This window comes from Vulpes vulpes, chromosome 12 (genome assembly GCF_048418805.1).
Source record: "Vulpes vulpes isolate BD-2025 chromosome 12, VulVul3, whole genome shotgun sequence".
NCBI lineage: Eukaryota > Metazoa > Chordata > Mammalia > Carnivora > Canidae > Vulpes > Vulpes vulpes.
Genome location: NC_132791.1, coordinates 174,870,850 through 174,895,702, shown reverse-complemented (window position 1 = coordinate 174,895,702; position 24,853 = coordinate 174,870,850). Strand labels below are relative to the sequence as shown.

The 24,853-nt window shown below is 46.1% G+C and overlaps 1 protein-coding gene across 1 annotated transcript in view; it reads left to right on the top strand.

Moving 5' to 3' along the window:
* Positions 1–287: 287 nt before the first annotated feature.
* The window catches only part of VAT1L (vesicle amine transport 1 like), a 146,835-nt gene continuing 122,269 nt past the window's right edge, over positions 288–24,853 (top strand). Inside the window, exon 1 of the mRNA XM_026012498.2 lies at positions 288–733. Within this exon, the coding sequence (XP_025868283.2) occupies positions 492–733 (242 nt within the window). The 5' untranslated portion in view covers positions 288–491. The remainder of the gene's footprint in view (positions 734–24,853) is intronic.

Genomic DNA, 24,853 nt, shown 5'->3' with positions numbered 1-24,853 from the left:
CCTCCCCTTTGCAGCCGGCACCTGCCGCTGCCCCGGCTCGGGCCGGCACCCTCCGGGCCCGGACGGCCGTCTCGGTCCATTCCGAGGCGCCGAGCCTGTGCCGTAAATAACAGAGCACTGCGCCCTCCCCGAGGCCGCGGCGCCCCTGCGTGTTCACCCACGAGTCGGGCAAACCTGGGCCCCGCCGCGGCGACCCGCGGGCCGGTTGGAGGCAGGCTCCGGGGCCGCAGCGGCCGCTCTCCGGGGCGCGCGGGGGAGGCGCGCAGCGGGGCGGGCGCGGCGGGCGGGGCGGGCGCGGCGGGCGCGGCGGGCGGGGCGGGCGCGGCTCTTGCGAGGATTACGGCGGCGGCTGGGGCCCGGGCGCGCTCGCCGAGGCTGCAGCCATTGCGCCGCCGAGCATCCCGCATTCAACAGGAGGAGCCCGCGGGAGCCCGGCCCGAGCCCCCCGCCCGCAGCCGCCGCAGCCCGTGCGCCCCGCGCCCGCGTGCGCCATGGCCAAGGAAGGCGCGGAGAAGGCGGAGGAGACGGAGCAGATGATCGAGAAGGAGGCAGGCAAGGAGCCTGCGGAGGGCGGCGGCGGCGGCGGCGGCGGCGGCTCTCACCGCCTCGGGGACGCCCAGGAGATGCGCGCCGTGCTGCTGGCCGGCTTCGGGGGGCTCAGCAAGCTGCGGGTCTCCAGGAAGGCCATGCCCGAGCCGCAGGACGGCGAGCTCAAGATCCGCGTCAAAGCCTGGTCCAGTATCCGCGGCTCGCTCGCTTCTCCCTCTGCGCGCTCGGCGCCCGCGGGCGGGGGTGGCGGAGCCTCGGCCGCGGGCGCCCCCGGCCCCCCGCGCCCTGCCCGGGTCGCAGGGCCTCGCGCCGGGGAGGATGCTGCGAGGCCGCCCTGGCGCTCTGCAAGCCGGAGGCGGGGCGGGGGGACGGCGGTGGAGGGGGCGCCGGGCGCCGGGGTCCCGCCGGGAGGGCAGCTCAGCCGCGGGAGGGGGACTCGGACGCCCGCCGCAGCCGGGATCGTATCCGTCGGCTCCCTGGGCCCCCGCCTTGGCTCTTAGAGTTGTCTGCGTGCGGTCTCATTTAGTACTTCTGGGACCCAGGGAGTTGGGTACCATCCCTGCCCCCCGCTGCAGGCGAGGAGACCGGGGCTCGGACGGGGTAAGGGGCCCCCGGGGCCCCCCGCCGCTCCCGATGGACCTGCCCGGGGCTTGCTCCTCGATCCCGTAACCCTGTGAGCTGCGGGTGCGCGGGCGCCGGCCCCCGAGCCGGGGCTGGGCGAGTGCGGGGTCTGCCCCGTGGGGAGACCGGGCCCGCGAGCTGGCGAGGAGGGGGGCCAGGGCGCCCTCCGCCCGCTGGCATCTCCCGTGCCTCTCCAGAGTGGAAGAACCAGCCACCGGCAACCTCAGGACTCCCGTGCCCCCTTCTCTAAGGAAGCTCAGCAATCTGAGGGTCCTTCGTTCCCCACTCGCTCCTCCCGGGGGAACTCCTGCCCAGCTAGGATTCCCCGCTGCAGGGCTTGAGCTTTTCCGTGTGCTGTCACTAGATGATCATTTCTCTGAAGTTCCAGGAGGGAGGGCTCGCCCCAGAGGGTTCCCTGGATCCAACACTCTTGAGTTCTTTATGCGGTAGTAGGAAGCGCCTATGGGGCACTTGCTCTCAGCGTAGTGAGATGGACTTACCCTTTCTCATGCCTGTGTCTTAAAGTCCCCAGTAGACAGTGCTCTGAAAGCCGCAGTCAGCTTACTGCTCCTAGGTTAGACCCCAAACCCCGACTCTAGGACCCTATGCAGAGAGGCAAGAGAAATGCAAAGGAGATTCTTCTCCTGTTCACTGCGTTGAGAGCAGGTGCAGGATTCACTTGCCAGGCTACAAGGCAGCTGGCAAGAGAAGCGGGCTCTGGTCTCTGACTCACTCCTCATACGTGTAGCCGGTCGTGGTTGACTCTAAACATGACTCTTGGGAATTCAGGGTACGGGAAAAGGCTTTTGCAAACTGGGGGATCCTGTACAGTTCTGTTTTGTTGACTCTTGTGAACTAAGCTGATTGGTCCCAGAAGGCAGAGCTTACATCTGCCCTTTGCACAAAAAAATCCCCAATGCCCAGCACAGTGCTTGGCACACAGTATGTCCAGCATCAGTTACTGCTGAGGGACCAAGTTATTGCTAAATGAATGGAGTGAGAAAAGATGCTTGGATCGGGGTTGCTGAGTCCTTAATTTCTTCACTTGCTGTTGGAAGGACGTCTGCCTCGTAAAACTAAAACTATGTATTGAAAATTCTCTCTCCTTAGCCACTTATCAGAAATATTATATGTGTGTGTGTGTGTGTGTGTGTGTGTGTGTGTGTGTATGTATATAATTTATGACCCTCCATCCAGGGTATGTTCAGAGAGTGGAAATGTTGAAACTACTTTTTAAAGAAAAGAGCATCATTTGCGGTACAAATAGGTCTGGGTTCTCTAGTCTTATGCTAATTGCATAGATGCTGATGGGAACTGAAGCATTTTGAAATGATACATGTCAAGATGAAAGCCAGGAGATTGCTTTTCAAAGCCAGATGCACAAGCCTGTTCTTTATCGGAGCTGTACACACACACACACACACACACACACACACACACGCACGCACGCACACAGTAAAATCACTGCAGATTCCCCACCCTAGTTGTTCAGGAAGCCAACCAGGCATGCGGGAACAAGTGGGATCCAGTATTGCAAAGGGCCCAGATTGATTTTCATTTCCCCAAGCTGGAAGCATAGTTAATCAGTTTGCAAGGGGGGATTGAGGTAGGTTTGTGAAGCTTGCCCGCTGGGCCTTTCCTCCTCCTCTGGGCCAGGATTGGCTGGCCAAAGATGCCGACTGATTGTAAGTTTAGCCTTGGGAGCCAGGATGACTCATTCTGTATTTTTATGAATCAGCTGATGGCTTCCTGGATGAAGGTCCCCCTTTTATCTGCTCTCTATTTTTAATGGAAACCTTTTATCATCAAATAGGATATGCTGTTTGGGGATAAAGCATAGTCCATCTTAACTAGTATTATTCAGACCTGGAATGAAGGTCCCAGTTAGTTACTCTATAAATTTTGTGGAAATGGAAGAGAGGAGGTACAGGGAAATACATATTTTATTTCATTTACTCCCTCTCATTTATGGTCCAGTGTGATAGGTATTATGGTAGAGCAAATGGAGGCTTGGAGATGTTGAGTAATTTGCTAAAAACATCACACAGATAGTACAGTTAGGATTTGAGTCTTGGCCTGTCTCTCCTTAAAGCTCTACTGTTTTCCTTTTATTCCATTTGGTCTCCCTCCGTGAAAGAGCCACAGGGAATGTGATTTACCTCTCTGGACCTTCGGCATGCGAGCTTGCTTTCCTACCTTTCTTCAGAATATGGCTCCTTTGATCTTTTTATGTCCAACTTAAGAGAACATTCTCTGACTATTCCCAGAGTAATAGGGCTTTTCTCCCCAAATGGAGACTTGATGGTGAAATGCAGCTTAAAAAGAACCACTTTGGAGAGTGTAGGGTGGGAGGGATTGCAGAGTCTTCTAATTTGTTACAAGGGCATCAGCTTTGATGGGGAACCCATTCATCAAACAATTTACATAGCAAGTGATTTAAGTGGCCATGCGGAAAAAGCCCATGGCCTTTGGAAGAAGAAGGATCTGGATGTAGACCCAAGCCCCATCACTTCCTATCTGTGTGACCTCAACAGACACATCTCAGCTTCTCCATCTTGCCACGCCTCGACTGCAAAATGCAGATAATACAATGAACCTCCTGTTGTTCAGAGGATCAGATATAAGAAAGAGACTGGCACTAAATAGGTAGTAGTTGTTGTGACTGTTGTCATCATGGTTGTAGTATCTATGCCTATATGACTTATTTCTTGACAGTTTGGTAATTTGGAGGCCATCATTTAAATCATGTATATAACATAGGCAACGTCATGTTACATTTGCTCAGTGATGAAGAGTGAGACCTTCCTAGACATGAGTCCCAGCCCTGCCACTTGCTAACCATATGTCTTGGGTCTTGCACCCTAGAGGCAGAGCCTGAGACAGCGGTGCTTTTTTAAGTGGTTGATTGAGGGGGTGCTTTCAGGAGAATGGGAGCAAGGGGAACAAGACAAGGAAGGAGCTAAGCAAGGATTTCATCTCCCCTGGACCCCACCAGGAGTTCTGGAGCATGAATTGTACCATAGAGTCAATCTGACCTTGAAGCAATAGGGGAAGCCTTTGTGCCTCCTGCACACCCCAACCCCCTGTCGTCAGTCGGGTATGGGCAGTGGAGGCTTGGAGCCTCTCAGGCAAAGGTGTCTTCTGTTTGAGCTCCATTCCTCTGGAAGAGGGCTGGGGGTTAGGGCACTGCATTGAGCTATGAGCCGCCAACACTCCCAGCAGTTCCCCAACTGGGATAGGTGTACTGCCCAGGAAAAAGGGATCTGAGTGAGGCACAAACATGGCCCTCTATGCTGGTTGACCTTGAACATGTTGTTTACTTCTCTAAACTTCAGTTTCCTGGTCTATAAAATAGAAATGATAATAGCACCTCCCTTTACAGTGTTGTCATGGAGCTGAAATGAGATACAGTGTATAAAGACCTTTTTGGTGATGCCTGGCATATAGCAAGTGGTCAATAAATGATAGCTATTATTATTTAAACCATTGTTCTTGGTTTCCATAGCTACCGTCTACAGTGTTGTCATTCAAACTGGAACTTTTGGGGTAAAGGGGCACTGATTAATAATTACTCTGGAAAAAAAATTACTCTGGAGCAGGAGCAGACTAGAATTGTTCTAGGCAAACTAGGCATGTACCCCACACTAACTGCTAAGGGTCAGGTCTATGCCTTTGGCGTCTTGTCAAAGTGGGGACTTCTCTTGGACAGAAGCTAGGAGGATTTGAGGCTGAGGGTCTCCAGGCTGGGCTGCAGAAATATATTTAAGTGGCCATTAACAAGCCGTGTCTGGTTTGTGGCTCAAATTGGCTTGTGATGGAAAGGCACTAATGGATTGGGGACATTTATTTTCCCAGACTGATTTACAGAGAGAGGCTAGAATGAGAGCAGTTGGATGAAAAATGGTCCCAGCCGGTCGTGGCTCTATTGGCTGATCTGAAAATGGGCTGAGGGCAGGCCACACTAAAGGAAAGCCAACACACGGTGGGATTCCGACATGTCAGAGGGGTAGGTAGAGTGCACTGGGCCAGGGGAAGGGACTGACATTGGCTGAGCACTCGTGAGGAGCCACAAACTGACTTGCCTGCTCTGTACTTCGTTCCATTTTACCTAGTGACAACTCAACAAGATCAATACTACTATCTTCGTTTTAAAGATGGGAAACTGACATTCAGAGATATGTTAAGATCACAAACAGCTAATCCAAGTCCACGGGCTCCTCAACTCTTTACATTTGGGAAAATCAGAAAGACTCAGGGACAAAGGCACAAGAGAGAAAGGACAGAGAGAGAGTAAGGGACCAAGGAATACAGAGAGGCAGACAGACACAAAAACTGGAAATAAGAATACAAAGAACCATGTGTGCATTTGACTGGTTGGAAGTTGCTAAGACTCAAAATGGCACAGTGCCATCTTGCCCCCTCCAAATGGCCATTGGGTTTCCAAACCACATCCACTTTCCCTCCACTGCTAATGTATGGGACCCTTTGGAGATCCACTTTGGATCAAATTGCTATGGCTGTTGACCCAGAATATCCGTGCTGATTAAACACAGTCACCACTCCTTGGACCCACTCAAGACATTCAGATTCCTTCCTCTGCCCCCTTTGCCTCAACTGGGCTATTGCTACATTGACAACTTGACTGTAGAATATCCCCAAACAACATAGGATTAAAGTGTCACTGATAAAACCAGGCTAATGAAATATGGCCAATATTATCTTTCCTGTGTTTATGCAAATAAACAAATAGAATGCACAAGGTTAAGTGATACCGATGTTTGTAAAACTGAGAAATTGTTTGGAGGGACCTATAATACCCAAGCCAGGAGCCACTCTGGCATGGAGATTGGAACAAAGTGTTCTGAATCACTCTGTGTTGGATAGAGATATCAGGATTTGACAGGAAAGGATGACTCTGTGCTGACTCACATTGAGCCCCACTTGGTGATGAGGAGATGGAGATGCTACTTGAGGGATCTTACTTTATTCATGAAAGTTTGCATTTTTTCCATTAACTGTGTCCTCCCTGATGAGGGCTGGGGACAGTGACTATGTCTGCTCTTCATCCAACAATTGAATGGGCTTCTTGCTTTCCCAGCAATTCAAGGGAGAAAGGAAGCCCAGAACTAGAGCTTCTTTTATTTCATAGAAAAAGGAAGTACAGAACATCTTATAGAACATCCGGCCTACAGCAGGTTCCCATAAGTAGCAGCCCGATCTTAGTTATATCGGCACTCATCAGAAACCAATGGCAGGTTACCCATGACGGGCAAAGGGAGTGATGGCTGAGAATCGTGCTCATCCTACCCTACACTTGCACCATCTTTGTAGCAACAATGCCCATTATCCTCCATTTCCCATAAGATGCTCATAACTCCGTGAGGTTATCATGCGTATTTTCAGAGCTGAAGTGGAAAGAGCGAGAAGCTACAGAAGATCTGAGTTCAGACCCTAACTCTACCTCACCATGGCTATGTGACATTAAGCGAACAGTACTTTCAACCTGCCCATATCCTCACTTTGGTAATTATATCCACTTTTTAAAAATTAATTAATTAATTAATTAATTAATTTGAAGTTCAATTTGCCAACATATAGCATATTACCCAGTGCTCATCCCGTCAAATGCCCCCCCCAGTGCCCATCACCCAGTCACCCCCACCCCCCGGCCCACCTCCCCTTCCACCACCCCTTGTTCGTTTCCCAGAGTTAGGAGTCTCTCATGTTCTGTCTCCCTCTCTGATATTTTCACTCATTTTCTCTCCTTTCCCCTTTAATCCCTTTCACTATTTTTGATATTCCCCAGATGAATGAGACCATATGATGTTTGTCCTTCTCTGATTGACTTACTTCACTCAGCATAATACCCTTCAGTTCCATCCACATGGAAGTAAATGGTGGATATTTGTCGTTTCTAATGGCTGAGGAATATTCCATTGTATACATAGACCACATCTTCTCTATCCATCATCTGTAGATGGACACCGAGGCTCCTTCCACAGTTGGGCTATTGTGGACATTGCTGCTATAAACATCGGGGTGCAGGTGTCCCGGCGTTTCATTGCATCTGTATCTTTGGGGTAAATCCCCAACAGTGCAATTGCTGGGTGGTAGGGCAGGTCTATTTTTAACTCTTTGAGGAACCTCCACACAGTTTTCCAGAGTGGCTGCACCAGTTCACATTCCCACCAACAGTGCAAGAGGGTTCCCCTTTCTCCACATCCTGCCTTGTTAATTTTCCCCATTCTCACTGGTGTGAGGTGGTATCTCATTGTGGTTTTGATTTGTATTTCCCTGATGGCCAGTGATGCAGAGCATTTTCTCATGTGCTTGTTGGCCATGTCTAGGTCTTCCTCTGTGAGATTTCTCTTCATGTCTTTTGCCCATTTCATGATTGGATTGTTTGTTTCTTTGGTGTTGAGTTTAATAAGTTCTTTATAGATCTTGGATACTGGCCCTTTATCTGATAGGTCGTTTGCAAATACCTTCTCCCATTCTGTAGGTTGTCTTTTAGTTTTGTTGACTGTTTCTTCTGCTGTGCAGAAGCTATTTATCTTAAGTCCCAGTAATTCATTTTTGCTTGTTTCCTTTGCCTTCATAGATGTATCTTGTGAGAATTGCTGTGGCCAAGTTCAAAAAGGGTGTTGCCTGTGTTCTCCTCTAGGATTTTGATGGATTCTTGTCTCACATTTAGATCTTTCATCCATTTTGGGTTTATCTTTGTGTCTGGTGTAAGAGAATGGTCTAGTTTCATTCTTCTGCATGTGGATGTCCAATTTTCCCAGCACCATTTATCGAAGAGACTGTCTTTTTTTCCAGTGGATAGCCATTCCTGCTTTGTCGAATATTAGTTAACCATAGAGTTGAGGGCCCAGTTCTGGGTTCTCTCTTCTGTTCCATTGACCTATGTGTCTGTTTTTGTGCCAGTACCACACTGTCTTGATAATCACAGCTTTCTAGTACAACCTGAAATCCGGCATTGTGATGCCCCGGGCTCTGGTTTTCTTTTTTAATATTCCCCTGGCTACTCAGGGTCTTTTCTGATTCCACACAAATATTAAGATGATTTGTCCCAACTTTGAAGAAAGTCCATGGTATTTCGATAGGGATTGCATTAAATGTGTAAATTGCCCTGGGTAGCATTGACATTTTCACAATATTAATTCTTCCAATCCATGAGCATGGAATATTTTTCCATCTCTTTGTGTCTTCCTCAATTTCTTTCAGAAGTGTTCTGTAGTTTTTAGGGTGTAGATCCTTTACCTCTTTGGTTAGGTTTATTCCTAGGTATCTCATGCTTCTGGGTGCAATTGTAAATGGGATTGACTCCTTAATTTCTCTTTCTTCAGTCTCATTGAATTATACCCACTTTTAAGTGTTGTCATGAGGACCAGCTGAGAGTCCATCAAGTCCTGACTGCTCCTTGCACACCAGGAGTGTTCAAGAAAGATTATTTTCCTTCCTCAGTTGCTCAGGCTGTAAAAGACAGGTGGAAACTTGATGCCATCCTCTGGTTCCTGGCTTTGCTGTTCTCCCGCCAAACTACATTGGTACCAAGGAGCAAAGGTGCTGGCTTTTGAATCTTTTCCCCAGGGTTGGAATGGATTTGGACTGATCTACAGCTACCCTCACACCAGCCCTCTGCATGCCCACCCTTTGGTGGCAGCAGGGATTTCTAGGATAGCAGGGTGTGCCGAAGAGCCCAGCCTCTCAAGTTTGGTTCACTCTCATTCAGAGGAACCAAAATCCCACAACCTTTGGGCACATCACTGACATTTACCACCGACAAGAGAGCTCACCCAGGCATGGGGAAATGACACCCCTATGGCCCCAAGTTCCTGGCACTTCTCTTAATAGGGGTCTTTTTTGGCATCTTGGCATTTGTCAGAGAAGAAAAAGTTTAATTAGAAACAAGAAGAGCCTCTTCATAGGAAAAGGCCAACAGGCGTGTAATCTTAAATTAGTTTGATTCCTCTGTGTGTGATCTCACACAGAAAATCAGTTGGAGCCATGGTATTAAAATGAGGAAATTTAATGTTTGAAGGCCCAGGAGACAAAATACATGCTTCAGGGAAAGAGGCTGTTTCATCTTTGAACGTGATATTTTCTTGATGAAAACACACAGGGAGCTTCTGTCCGCAATCTCATTCTGTCAGTGACCCTTGATCCCTGAGCTAAGCCTCATCCCTACCATTGTTCGGGACCGGGGGTGTGCTAAACCGTTCTTTCCCAGGCAGACCCACCTTGGAAGTGAACGCACTGGGCCCTCTTACTCCCTATTTGTCTAAATGGCTGTAGTCCCCAGAGCTCAATGCAGGATAATTATCTTCTGTGAGGGAAATGGTAATGATTCATTTCTTGGGCTGGCATTGACTACACACCCAGACTAGATGGGAGGAAGTATGCTTTTTGGTTATAAAATAGTTAATGTCTGAAATGAAACAGAGCTGGTTTTGAGTCCTGGATCTGATTGTTTTAGCGACCTGTCTGACCTTAGGAAAATGACTTTGGCTTTCATTACCTCAGTTTGCTCATCTGTAATATGGGTATACTTACAGCACCTATGGGGTATTTTCTTTGTGGGAAGGTAAAAAGAGATAAATATGTCTAAAGTATCTAGCAATGATGTTGGCATATTTAATATTTGTAATTTGAATTAAGTCTTTGTCATATAGTATATGTTTAATATATATTAATGGGATGCAAAGAATAGGACATTAAAAAGTCCCTCCAGGCTTCATGAAGCTTTCTGGATGGAGTCCCTATTCAGATTCCAAAGGGCACAAGACTGATATCAAAGGTGGTCCAGACAGGATGTGCCATGAGATACGCAAGAAGAATCAGGTGGATTTCTGAAGGAACAGGAGAGGAAACAGAGCCAAGATGTATTGTCTCCTCCTGTGTGCCAGAAGCTGGGCCAAGCTCAGGGATCTTCAACAAGAAGACCAGTCACTTCTGCTCTGATTTCTTTTTCCTTTAGTTCAGTTCTGCCAACCATCATGGACTTCTAAGCTCCCCCCTTTCTTTTCACTTCCCTATTTTGTCTTCTCACAAGGTAGCTTCATGTGCTTCTCCTGCAATGAGCTTCCTTCCTGATACTTGGAGAGATGGTGGCCTTCTGCCCCAGATGCCTTGTGCAAGTGTAGCAAGGCTCAATGCAGAGCCCCAATTTTTTCTCCCAATTTTCAAATATCAAGGAAGGAATCTTTTTTTAAAAAATTTTTATTTATTTATGATAGTCACAGAGAGAGAGAGAGAGAGAGAGAGAGAGAGAGAGAGAGGCAGAGGCACAGGCAGAGGGAGAAGCAGGCTCCATGCACGGGGAGCCTGACGTGGGATTCCATCCCGGGTCTCCAGGATCGCGCCACGGCTGCGCCACCCTGGGATCCCCTCAAGGAAGGAATCTTAATGGCCCACATACCAGCCTCTGGATCTCTCTTCCTCTCTCTGCCTGGCCCAAGGGAATGATGTGCTTGGCAACATTTGCATCTCATGCCCTCCAACCCTGACCTAGAAGAATAGAACATCATGATTGATTGCCCTACTAGGAACGCATGAAGTGTGTGTGTATGTGTGTGTTGGGGGGTGGGTATATACTCTGAAAGGAATGGAGGGCAGTTATCAGAAGACCAGGGTAAGAAACACACTGAACTGGTCAAAATGGTAGCCACCGCGGGGAATGGGAGACTGACCTTCACCACAAAAAGTGACAAATCAGAGAAGGGACTGGAGAAGCCAGCTCCATTTCCTATGCTAGGACCTTACATTCTTAGCACAAAGTGATTGAATCATCTAAATGACATATATATTTTCAACTTTGAGGCCCATTGTCCTTTTTTTACTTCTTTAAAAATTTTGAATTCAATTAATTGACATATAATGTATTGTTAGTTTCAGAGGTAGATGTCAGTGATTCATCAGTCTTATATAACACCCAGTGCTCATTACATCATGTGCCCTCCTTAATGCCCATCTCCCAGTTACCCCATCCCCTCATCCCCCTCCCCTCCAGGAGCTCTCAGATTGTTTCCTATGATTAAGAGTCTCTTATGGTTTGTCTCCCTCTTTGATTTCATCCTGTTTTATTTTTCCCTCTCTTCCTTTTGATCCTCTGTTTTGTTTCCTACATTCTACATATGAGTGAGATCATATGGTAATTGTCTTTCTCTGATTGACTTACTTTGCTTGGCATAATAAATACCCTCTAGTTCCATCCAAGGCCCACTATCTTTTAAATCTCTTTGGTAACCTTGGGAATTCTGGAAACTTGTTCTATTATCATTTAACTGCTGAATATCAAGCCTGATGCTTGGCTAACAGTAGGCACTCAATAAATGTCTGGGGAATGAACGAATACATTACCGACTTTCCCTCAAAGGTTAGGTGCACAAGTTGCAGCAACTTTCTGCAGAAGTTGCTGTGTCACTTGCAAATACCAGTAGTATTTACTTTCCTAATATGGGGGCAGCCGGTCCACGCCAGTGTGGTTTCTAGCTCCCCTCTGTCACCTCCGCTTCCTCTCCAGCATGTGGGGCTTCTAGGGGAGACTTGAGAGGACACCCAAGGAGGGTACCAAATGTTTTCAAATGGTTTGATTTTACCTCTTCTTGATCCAGTTCGTTCTCTTGAAACTGGATGTTGGCTTTTTGAATTCTCTAATAACTACTTTCCCTAGGCTGGGAAATGTGGGTCTCTGACTTCTCAAGATGCTCTATAATTTTCTCCTTCTTGACATCCCACTGCCTCAAGTGTTGGAGGCCCAGGATCTTAAAGAGAACCCTCGGTGCTGTGTCTGGGGATTATTACTCCTGGAGCACTTTACTCAAGTGTTCCTTGAGTCCTGTTTGTCTACCAGGGGACCCAGGCCCCAGCCGCCTGGACGCTCAAACAGTATTTAAGCAAACTTCTGTGGCAATCATTTCACGATATACACATATATCACATCATTATGCTGTACGTCTTCACCTGAAGCAATGTTATATGTCAGTTATAGCTCAGTAACACTGGAAAATAAATCAGTTATTTCAAACTACTGGAGGGGAAAACCTAGTCTTTTTAAAACAAAGAGTATGTCCATGACAGCTCCTACCTTCCTTGGTAGGTATCAGGACCCCCCACCTTTGACACCTGCCAGGTGGGTTGCGGGGGTTTCCTAGGGGGTGCTGCCCTGACACTCACAAACAGTTCTCCTGGTTGCCCCATTGATTCTGACCCCCTCCTTTTGCCCTGTTCCATCCCTCCTACTGTACACTGGAGCCACCCCGCTATGTTCCCTATTTCTTCTCCATCCCTGGTGCTGTGGCCCTCTGCTTGGGCCATGGCACCCTTTCCACTTCATACAGGTGAAAAGCATCAATATGCCACCTTACGTGTTCATGCCTCTGGTGTTCAGAGCTAGTAAATGTAACACTCTTTCGTTAATTACTTCTCATCGCTATTATCATAATGACTCTTATTGAGTATTTATGCTAAGTGTTTTATAGGAACTTCTAGGATACCAAACATTTCACAGATGAAGATGCATGATCAAAGAAGTGTGGGAACTTGCTCAAGATCACACAACTAATTAGACAAAGAGAGCTGATGTTGATTGAGCCAGGGCTCTCTCTCTCTCTCTCTCTCTCTCTCTCTCCCTCTCTCCCTCTCCAGGAATTTTGTACCCATTGTCCACTGCTCTGTCCTAGACTTAGCCCCCCTGGAGATGACGGGTGATTTGCATAGTAGTATATACCTCATATCAGAAGCAAGCCCTTCCCTGCCTTGAATTGCCACAGGTGGTTTCACCCAGACTTACTTAAATTCTCCAACTCACATTTCCCTTAGGATGAATCTTTTTTCTTTTCCCCAGAAGGCTTAGCTGCTCTTCATGATCCATAGTGGCAGCTCCACTGGCCCAGACAGTCTGAGTTCTACAATGAACTCTGATGAGGCTCTCAAGCTGTAACTCTGTAGTCCCCCCTCCTTCCTCCCAATGTGGACATAGGTGCCTCTTCAAATGGACTATCCATAAGTTACAGACTTCGTTTTTTTTTTTTTTAATTCCTTGTCTAAGATCAGAAACAATTGTTTTTCATTTGTCTATACTACACCCAGTTCATCAACTAATGGGGAGCTGTTAAACCCACTATTCTTCTGATTTGCCTGAAGGATCTTGTAAGTGGACACGTTTTTACCCTCCCCGCTAGACTCACTAACATTGTACTTATTGGGGGACCTTGGTAATAAACTCTGAGCCTGCATTCTGCAGCCAAAACCCAGGATGTGAAATGCAGCTAGCAGTGTGCCCACCTTCCCCAAACATTCCTTCCAGGTTTATCTGCTTTCGGATCCCTGAGAGCCTTCTCTGACTGCAGACAAGTCCTTGCCTCTGGGACTCCTCCTCCATAGGAAATAAACAGCAAAGGTGATTTTCACCCTCCTACTCCCTTGGAGCCCCTCATCCTCTCTGTCCTCAGCCAGCAGCAACACTTGTGGGAGACTGGACTTCTTGCTTTTGCTCTTTTAACATTGTCTTTGCATTTCCTATTCTTCTTTACCCCTTTTGTATCCTTGACGTAGGTGGGTCTTTTCATTCTTGAATAGAAGCCCAACTTCCAATATAATTTCAAAGCACTGTCAAATTCTGTTGAGTCCTTTGGAAAACACCAGTGCTAGATCCATTTGTGCTACAGAGAAAAGCCTCCCAAAAATGTCCTGTTCCCATCTCCATCCCCCCATGCCTCCTGCTAACCTCCAGGCTGGCCCCCAGTGCTCTTGAAACACCTCCAGACTCTCAAATCCTACCCTTGGATCTCTTGTCTTATACATTTATCTCTGCTCACCTTTCACACCTATTCTTTTATCTTCCAGAAGTAAATCTTTACTCTTCCTAAAGCACATCAGGACTTTGATCCTCTGTTTACCTCCTTCCTGCTCCACCAAAGTACACAACAAGGCTGAGATCATTCCCTTCAGCAAGAGGGAAAGAAAGAGCTCGAGTCATTCCTATGTTCCTACAGACACCTTCAGTGGAGGAATGGTTTTTGCAAGACCAGACCATGCCCTCTGCTAAGCAGTGAACACTGAGAAAGGTGGATTTTAAGACAAACTCTGCCTTGGAGCTGCTCATTGTCTATGGGGAAGGCAGCAGGGTAGTGATTCTGCTACTGCCTCCTTCTTAGGCTAATTACATTTAAATATTAATTAGCTTACATTAAAAGTTCAGTTCCTTAATCACTCTAGCCACATTTCAAGTGTTTGGTAACCACATATGGCCAGTGGCCTCTAAATTAGACAGGCCAGGTACAGAATATTTTCACTGCTGCAGAATGTTCGGTTGGACAGTTGGCTGCTCTTGTCTTCAGCTCATTTTATCCCTACGTAACAATTGTTATACTAAACATTGTTTTTATCAGTAGCAATGACTTAGAGGATAACTGTCATGTTATAGCCAAAATGGACTTTTTCTTTGTGGGGCCCTTGCCCCTCTGGGTCTCCAGTGAGAAGTCAAGCAGGAACTGCTTTGTACTGTCTGACACTGCTTTCTTCCTTCCCTTGAGAGGTGGGATGAAGCAGAAGTCAGGAGAACAGGAGCAAAGGAGACACCCTTTTCCTAAGTGACACTTTCCTGGGGACACCTCTCTGATTCCTGCAAAGCGACTTAGTAACTGCCCTCTCTAGCTATGACCCTTGTACCGTCTCTTGTTAGGGGGGAGTGTCACACAATGTAGTCACTTATTTGTTGATCTCTGAACTCCTGGGAAGCAGAGCTGCCATTGTCACCGTGGTAACATTAATGCTGAGCCAAGCCCCAAGCCATGAAGGGGCTGCTGAGTTTCAATCGAATTAGATTGAATGTTCTACATAACCAATCCCTGCCAGGCACTTGTTTGAAGTCAAAGACTTGGTCAACGTCTAACATGGGACCCAGAGATTTTAACCTTTTTTTGGAACCTTCTCAGGAACAAATACCTGCGGTGTCCCCAGGAGAGGCTACAGGTAAATAAATAACTCTAGGTCCAAAAATCAAGGGATGAGTCTTGGCATCCAGCAGAGCTTGTTTTAAACCCATTGGTACCATGCTTGTCTGCTTCTGTTGAAAGCTGGCTCTTGATATTTAGATTCTCAATCATTGGCCATTTTGTTCCATGTTTGGAATACTACCGAAGTGTGTTTTGAATACTAATTGGGACATATGGCTTGAATATATTTCCTCTCTCAGAGGGAACAGAACAGACGTGTACAACGCTAGCCCAAACTGTGGCCCTCATCATCATCCAGATTTTGTGGCTATGGGGCTCTGGGGGTGGGGTGGGGCAACGATAGGATTTTTTATTCATTAGCAAAATGGTAGATAACTAAACATCAGATGTGTCAGAGAACCTCATATGTTTCAAATGGCCACAGTGGTCTGTTTATCCAAAAATAGTGGTTAGAGAGGGTGGGCAGGGTCATGTGGAGTGGGACACTGAGGGAGCCAGTGTGAGGAACCACAGGCCAGCTATGGGAAGAAGGGGGTCTGAGCATCCCTTCCAACCACTGATGGAACACTGGTGGCTTCTCTATCCTGAGGTCCATCCAGGACAGTTCTGGCTGTTTTCAGATGAGAGGTGCCATTTGAGATTTGCATAAAAGGTGTCCTTGTTTTAGACAATGAGTGGTTTTTTTTTTTTTTTTTGCCCTCCCCCAGCAGATTGGTATCAGTCTTGAGATAACAAAACAGGTGCTTACACAAGCCCAAAAAAGAAAAAAAAAAGGGGTGGGGGTGGGGAATTTGGAAGCAAGATTTTCTGAGATCAAGGCCTATTGTCCTGGGCTTTCTCAAGTTATCAGCTGAGATGAAGAAACAAAAACAAAAATGTCAGCTCTGGGGAGATGAGGGAATGGCTCAGACATCTGCTTCTTTGCCCCCCTTGGATTCGGAGTTAAATGCTTTGATGAACATACGCAGCAGCAAGATGAGTGCAGAATAAAGAAGGCACACCTCCCCCTTTGCTCAGAGCAAAGCCTCACGTGTGGCCCTCTCGCTCTTCCCGGAGCTGGCAGAGGTGCCCACGGATGCTCCCCAAGCCGAGCAAATCCCACACTTCCCCCCTGGAGTGTGACAGCGTTCTCCTTCATGTGCACGTAGCTTCCAGTATCCTGTAACCTCTGACTTCATACAGACCCATAGAAAGCCCCAAACTCCTATTTTTCCTGGACCTTCCCAAGCAATTTACCTGCATGTATTTTTTCTTAAAGATTTTATTTATCTATTCATGAGAGACACAGAGAGGCAGAGACACAGGCAGAGGGAGAAGCAGGCTCCTTACGAGGAGCCCGATGTGGGACTTGATCCCAGGACCCCAGGATCACAACCTAAGCCAAAGGCAGACACTCAACCACTGAGCCACCCAGGTGTCCTCCCTGCATGTATTTTGAAAATCCATCTGCCTTTTACCTTTTTTTTCCCCTCAGTCTCTGTCCCTTCCTTGGTGCTTTGATCTCTTCAATTCCTGCCTTTCCCTTTCCTCTTATTTTCTCAGGTTTGGGCTTAAAGATCTCATTCTCTTTTCCTCCCTCTCTGCACTAGTTATAGAACGCCCAGAACTTTCCTCCTCAGGGGCCACTATGCAAAGGAGCTCCATAAATATTCACCATCAGTGACAACTGCTTTGTGCCCACAGGGAATAAAACCTGGAAAAGGAAGAATGTGCCACCCCTCTCGTAGTGGATACTGGGTACACTACCTGGAATCATCTTTTAGGACCCAGGACCCAGACTGAGGGTGGCTGAGTGCTCCCAGTTATACCCCTGCTGAGGCATTGGCCAAGGCTGCTCTCCCTCCCATGACAAGCTGATGTGAGGGTATGAAGGCCTAGTCCCCTGGCCTTGATTCATGGTGACTCGAGGGGCCATCCTAGCTCTGGAACTTTCCGTGGACAGATGGAGTCTTTTTTACTACTACCATAGTATTTAACTTCTTCCTCCGCCCAGCCCAACTGCCTCACGAGAGCACCCCTTGTGTTGTTTCCTAGAGCTCCCCCCATCACACCTCCTGCATGCAAATCTCAGGCTCAGAGTCTGCTTCCCAAGGAACCTGACCTGTGATGCTTCTTTGTGTCCTGATGGTGGGGGTGGGGGATGGTGGTGACAATGACAGCAGCTCACATTTACTGAGTACTTACTCTGTGTGAGGCACTCTGTTTTACATGTAGTGTCGCATACGATCCAATACCCCATAGGGTGAGCGTGTTGCTACCCCATTTGTGAGATGAATAAACTAAAGCTCAAGGATTTCAGCAACTCACTTGAGGGGGAGTCAGAAAGCTAATGCTAAGGACCTAAATTTAGCTTTAGTGCTTGCAGAGGAACACTAGAACAATTCCTTGGGAAATTTTTTCTAGGGGTCAGTGTTTTGATTTCATGGTTACCTTGTGGGATAGCAAATGTCCTGGTGGCTGTGTGAGCACTCTGCGTATACCTCTGTGAAGCCACCCGTCACACCGTACTGTAATCAGCTCTTATAATCTTGCAGTCCCCTGTTCCCTCTGTATATCCAGTCCTTAGAATATGCTCAAGATGTAGGAAGTGCTCATTTTGACAGATGAGTCGAGAAGCCCTCTCTGTAACTGGGAAAACTGAGTGATGGTCTCTCGAAAGCAAAGCATGTAGCAAAAAGTACAGCCTTTGGACTCACACTGTTTGCTTTTACACCTTGGCTTTGTGAACCTCAACATACCTTGGTTTTATTCTCTGTAAAATGTGGTAATGGGATTTATCTCTTGGCGTTGTTATGGTTGCTGTAAAAATTATGCTTATGAAACCCTCAACCCCATGCCTGCTACATAGCAAGTATCCCATAAGTGTTATCTAGCCACAATTAGTAGCCACAGATCAAGCCAAGATCCCTTTTGTCCCCATGCCCCATCATCAGAGAAATAGAATAGGGGTTTCTACATATCTGCCAGCTTATGGAGGGGGGACCCTCCAATTGTCACAAATCCCTATGAGAAAACCCTTTTCAGAGAGAGTACATCTGTTCTTTGGGGGAACAGCTGGCTTTGGGCTACTAGAGCAATTTTTCTCAACCCTGACAGCACATGAGAATATGTGTGTGGGCTAAAGCGGCTCATTGCTGGGTCAGGATGTACACCTTTAGAAAAAGCAAAAGAAATCATATATATATATAAGTGAACACCATAATAATCTAACATGTGACCCAGAAAATGACTGTACTAGGCTCTGTCAGGCTGCACCCTCTGTGGTCAGCAGTTACTACTACAGAGGAAGGGGACTGACTGCCATCACCCACAAAGACCAAGGTCTCATGGTCTTACTGGGTGAGTACTTGTTACACACAAATTCAAAGGTCTTGGAGAGGTTCGTAGGAGCTCATGATTTCAAGAAACTTAAGACATGTCAGCTATTCCTGTGTTTTAGATCCCCTCCCATGACATCTTCCATGATCTTCACAAATACCCCAAGTCACCAAGAACGTGACAACCTATATATTTTATCAGCAGTTAGGGCATAGATGTAAGTGGCATGATAATCATGTTTTCAGAGGATGCAAATTCAGGAGGAAGAGCCAATATTTTGGATGAAAGAATTAGGATCCAAAAAAGAGCCAGACAAATTGGCATGATGAAGCTAATCTAATAAGACCACATTTCACAAGGATACATATAATCCTTTGGACTGGGATCAAAAAATTCAAGTGCCCTAGAGAACAATTGAGAGAGCTTTCCATTTTCTTATCTATTTAATCATCGTCTATTAATTTTTACCTTGCCTCATTCCAAAAAGGACTTGAAGTAGCTTAAAAAGAAAGGATACGGCAGTCGTTCACTAAGTGGCATCCGCAGACCAGCAGCAGCGGCATCACCTGGAAACTCGCTAGAAATGCAAAGTCTTGGACCTCACCCCAGACCTGCTGAGTCAGAAACTCAGCAGTGGGGCCCTACAATCTGCATTTTAACAAGCCCTCTGGGGAATTCTGATAGATAATAAGTTTTGAGATGTGTTATCATAGAGTTTAAGGCTTTTTTTTTTTTTTAAAGAAACTCCAAAGCATTCAGAAAGTTAAGATGAAGTTGAGTGTTAGGATGACAGAATGAATACCATAAAGCTCTGCATTTGGGTGGCGGCAGGGGGAGGGCTGCAAATTTGGCTCAGAGCTTCCTATTAGCCAATGCAAAGAAAGGAATACCATTAGTTTATAAACTTCTGGGACCGTAAGATCCATACAAATCAATCCTTGTGCTTATGTATGAGGAACAATTCCTCTGTCTTCATAAAGAAGCAAATATATATATTGTAACACATGATATACTCAACAATATTCCCTAGTAGGTAAAATAATAGGCTTCTGAAGGGGATTGGCCATCTATCTCTTAATTGAACCAATGACGAGGCAATACTTGGGATTTCTATTGAATGTGAGATCAGAATATATGATGGGGTTCTTTCTAGAGATCTGTGTCAACAGAAGTAAGCTGCTGGAAGAGGGAGGTTTTCATGGTACTGTTCTCTGTGTGGTGGTCGGACGATGTTTGAATTCCCATGGCCAATGCTGACAACAGGGGGAAGGAACTAAAAGACAAGAGATCTACAATCTTTTCATATGAGCAACCCCTCCCCACTTCCTTTCACCTAGGGAATAAAAGACAGTGGAACTTCTCCATATCTACTTGCCTCTTCTTTGCTAAACATCTTTGGGCCAATTTTATCTCAAATTGGAAACTTCATAAACCATAGCCGATTCTTCCATCATCCACTTAGTGGTGTCCCGTAATAAATCATTTGTGACTTCTTCAAGATATTAGCATATCTAAAAGAAATGGACAGCTCCCAGACATGAGCTTTGAGGACAGGAATACATAGTGGTCCACCATGGTGTACAGTTAACAGAATGACTATCCTAGTGGTCAACAACGCAAGCCTGGAAGTCATATGAAAAGGGCTCGTACCCCAGTTGTCACTTAAGGTATGATGTTGGACAAGGTATTTATCTTCTCCAGGCCTGACCTTCCTCTTGCACAAAATGGAGAATGAAATGGTCCACGCTTTAATGGATGTAGCATCATCAGGGGAGCAATATTTGTTGACTCTAGCAGAACATAAAAAGAAGACAGCTAAACTTCTCTCATGAGACATTACAAGGTTAGCATCCATCACTTAATAGATAACAGAAAATAAAGGATAGGGGTCATGGTATTTTGCCTCCCTTCTAAATAGGATCTAAGCATCCCCAATCAGTGTCTTTTCCTAAAACCACCGAGCATTCCTTCCTATTTACCTAAGCTTTTTTTTTTTTTTTTTAAGATTTTTAAATTTATTTATGAGAGAGAGTGAGAGAGCATGAAAAGGGTAAAGGGGGAGAAATAGGCTCCTTACTGAGCAGGGAGCCTGATGCGAGCTCAATCCCAGGACCCTAGGATCATGACCTGAGCTGAAGGCAAACACTTAACTGAGCCACTCAGGTAACCCCCCTATTTACTTACTTAAGTTTTGATGTGACAATATCTTAAGGGGAGTGCACAGGACAAAGGAGCGCTGAGTGAACAGTGTGGGAGAGCTGAGGAGGGCTTCGGAGACGCCAAGGCCCTAGCATGCATGAATGGCCACATCTACTTGTATCTAAGAGTTTGTGGTGTCACAGGATACACAACAAGCAAGGAGTTTGAAGACCTTAGTTCAAGTCTCAGCTCCGCCATGTGCTAATTGTGTTGTCTTTGACAAGTCAGGTTTCTTACTAAGGAATCTTGTTATTCACACCTATTTAATGGTAATAATAACATCTGCACTTGTGCCTTTCTGGGGTGTTACAAGGTCTAATTCGATGTGTATGAAAGCACACTGCAAACTGCACCATGCGGTTCAGATGTAACAGAGGATTATTTTTTAAAAGGACTATCCCCACATTTCGCTGTGTCTTCTATCACATCTCTCATCCTTTGCTTTGAGGTTTTGGGGGTCCCTTTGTCAAACCTGTCTTCATTCCTTCACGATCCAATGTCTTGTTAATAACCCTTTAAACGTGGGCTTTGAATAAGAATATGGGAGGAAACACTTAAGGCCTGTTTTGTTAAAATTATACTAATCTTTGAGAAAGCTGAGATTATCCGGCAGAATACTATGCCAAGCACTTTCCAGCACTATTTTATTTCTTGCAACAATCTTAAATGTTTAAGAGCCATATAAGTATTAGATAAGAGAGACATCTGAAGATTAGCCCCTGTGTGAGCCCGGGTCATGAAAATAGTCACTGCCATCCCAAAACAATCTCTAAGTGAAGATCAAATTATCTTAGAGAATACTGGAAACTATAATTAAGAAGGTGTATAGGTTGGCAAAAGAAAAGTGTTAGACCCCAGTTTAAGTCCATGGCTTCACTCTTCACTGTCTGTGTGCCTTGGGCAAATAACTTATCATCTCTACACAGGGTTACTGGTTTTGTTTTTAAAAAAAAACGAAGTCAATAATATCTGTCCGCTGGATGATTTAGGGTTATTGATTACGGTATTTGTTTTAGTTTGTCTTTTGGCTTCATGAGACAGTGACCACACACGTAACCCAAACAAAGAGGTTCTCTGTTCTAAAGACAGGTGTGGAGTAGCAAAAGAATTCTGGGAAATCAGAGGGCAGGAGGCTCACTGGGCCTGGGCCTCACTGGAGACTGGACCTTCACATTCTTAGCAACTTGGCAAAGAAGTTTATAAAGCCCATCGGGGGGCAAGCTGTTGGGTTGCTTCTGAGGCTCTTTGTCTTTTTCTTTTAATTTCCCTACCTACTGGCTTTTTCACTTATGCTTCCCCAGAGTGTAGGTCAGTAGGTCCCTCTAGCTCAGTTTTATCTTTTGACGTCCTCTCTGATAAGTTGTTTTCTTGCTACAGGCTTCCTAATTCCGAGTTTTTGAGAGAACATTCAGTTCTTAGATCAGCTCGTTTATTTCATACAATGCAATGGATTCCTGCTTAGAGTAGGAATGGCCGTTCCTCCAACACTGGGCCCACCACTGGTGCAATCAGCTGTCAGAGAGATAAGTTATAAATGTGGCCCCTTGGACATGTCACTTCAGCAAGGGCAGCGGGCGAAGTTCCCATAAAGAGGTGTGGTGTGGGGATGTCTGGGTGGCTAAGTGGTTGAGCCTGGGATCAGGTCCTGCATCAAGTTCTTGCAGGGAGCCTACTTCTCCCTTTGCCTACATCTCTGCCTCTCTCTGTGTGTCTCTTATGAATAAATAAATAAAATCTTGGGACGCCTGGGTGGCTCAGCAGTTGAGCATCTACCTTTGGCCCAGGGTGTGATCCTGGAGTCCCGGGATCGAGTCCTACATCAGGCTCCCTGCGAGGAGCCTGCTTCTCCCTCTGCCTACGTCTCTGCCTCTCTCTCTGTGTCTCTCACGAATAAATAAATAAAATCTTTTAAAAACAAGAGGTGTTGCATGTAAGGGCTCAAGTTCTAAACTCTGCTTGCATTCAGATCCTGATTTTGACAGTTTTTAGAGATGTGACCTTAAGCAAATTACTTCAACTTGCTCATCTCAGTTTTCTCATCTGAAAAATGGGTGATAGTTCCTACCTCGTAGTATTATGATTGAGTCTTAAATAACGAAAGTAAAGCACTAGCACAATTCTTGCTACAAAGGGAACTCTCAGTAAATGCTAGCTATGTCCTTATCAGGAGCAGGTGTGTGGGCAGGCAGTTGGAAATTGGTCTGGTACAACATGTAGAGGTACTCCGCTAACCATGGTTCATCACCGTCCCCTGGGATATGCCTACTTCACGTTGCTTTCCTGAAGATGGGCAGCGTTCTCCATGCCCTTGACAGAATTGCTGCTTGCCTCACTGCGGAGGTGGGGTGCTATGGGCTCTTATAAAGTCAGTCTTGGGACACCTGGGTGGCTCAGTGGTTAAGCGTCTGCCTTTGGCTCAGGTCGTGATCCTGAGGTCCTGGGATCGAGTCCTGCATCGGGCTCCCCTCAGGGAGCCTGCTTCTCCCCCTGCCTGTGTCTCTGCCTCTCTCTATTTCTCACAAATAAATAAAATAAAAATAAAAATAAAAATAAAAAATAATAAAGTCAGTCTTACTTTGCCCTTCTCACTGGATTTGAGTAGCTGGGCTCTCAATTTACCATCAGTGTGCCCACTTCATGCTGGATGGGGTAGAAGGCAGCCCGATTGAATAGCATTACAAGCATCTAGGATGAAACCTTCTCCAGGGGGCTAGTATGTTTACAGAACTGTCAAGTAATTTCTTCTGGCATTTCTCCATCAGGGTCTTGGGAAATCATAGGGTTTCACTCAAAGGAGGACACAGTGAGCTAATATATGCATGAAACGAGATGAGTGCTTGATTTGGGAGATAGGAATTCCTTTTATTGTTACGTGGTGATGCTTTATTTATTTGGTTATGTTGGAAAAAGGGCTGTTTCACAGAAGTGGAGCTTATGGGTAGCTCAGTTTTCCCATCACAGCTCTGAAACTATTTTTAACTCCCGTTTAATGGCAGTCTTCCTAAAATGTATCACATACTTCTTCATTCTTAAGAGAAGGCGCAAATTTAAATGCAAGCATTTACTGGATACTTGCTATGTACCTGGCATCATGTGTAGGTGTTTACCTGCCATGAATTTTCCCAACATCCCTGTGAGACAGGTACTACCGGAGCCTCCGTTTTAGCGACAAGGAAATGGAGGTTTACAGAGGCTAAGGAGCTGGTCCAAAGACACAGGTGGAAGTGGTGAAATTGAGATTGGTGCTCAGGCCTCTCCAAGCTCTTAAGAAACTGGCCATGCTACTGGAGGACAGTTTGGTTAGACAATGACCCTAAGAACTATTAGCAATCAAAGTGTAGCATCTTTGGAGGTCTACATACACATTCCAGCACCGTGTCCCTTACTCCGAGCACCCCTTGGCCACTTGTTGAAAGGAGTTAGGACTCAAGCTGGCAGCACCTCTGAATACTCATGAATATTCCTTCATTTGGCAGATGTTAACTTGAGTACTTAGTATGTTGCTGTGGGCCTGATGCATGCCGGGGACTCTGGAAACAAAGAAATATGAGGCATTCATCTGCCTTTGAGGAGGACACACATTAGAGTTACTTCAGCTAGGGCCACTGTGAAACTTGCTTGATGTGTGGCCAGGAAAACCTTGAGAAGGTGGCACTCTTGAACCCACCTTTCAAGGAAGTCATCTCCTCATCATTACCCATTTTCAATGGGTGAGACTAATGACCAGGAGATTTAGGTAGAATTTGATGTTTCCTTTTCTCCAAAGAGGCCAAGGAAGAAATGAGCAAGTTTTGAATCATCTTGCTTGGAAAAGAAGCTGTGGCCAGATGCTAATGGACCTTGGACCAGACTAAGCAGTTTGGTTTCTATAACCCAAGTCTTTCTTAGAATGGCAGCTTATACACTCTACCTACTTTGTGCATGCTCTCTAATAAATAAATAAAATCCTTTAAAAATGGTGGATTATGAAAACAGGAAGTACATTAGAACATCTGGCAAAAAAAATATACATGTTCAGTGGGATGTGTTTTCTCATTTGATTAGTCAATGAGTGTTCAGCGCAGTTTCCAAGACTAGCTCTTAAAAAGTGAATAACAGTTTGGAGCACTGATGTTATTAAAATCAAGTATATGGCTTTCCAAGGTGATGGCTTAATATATCTTAATGGTAACTTTCCTGTTTCAAAAGTAGTATGTGAATCGAAG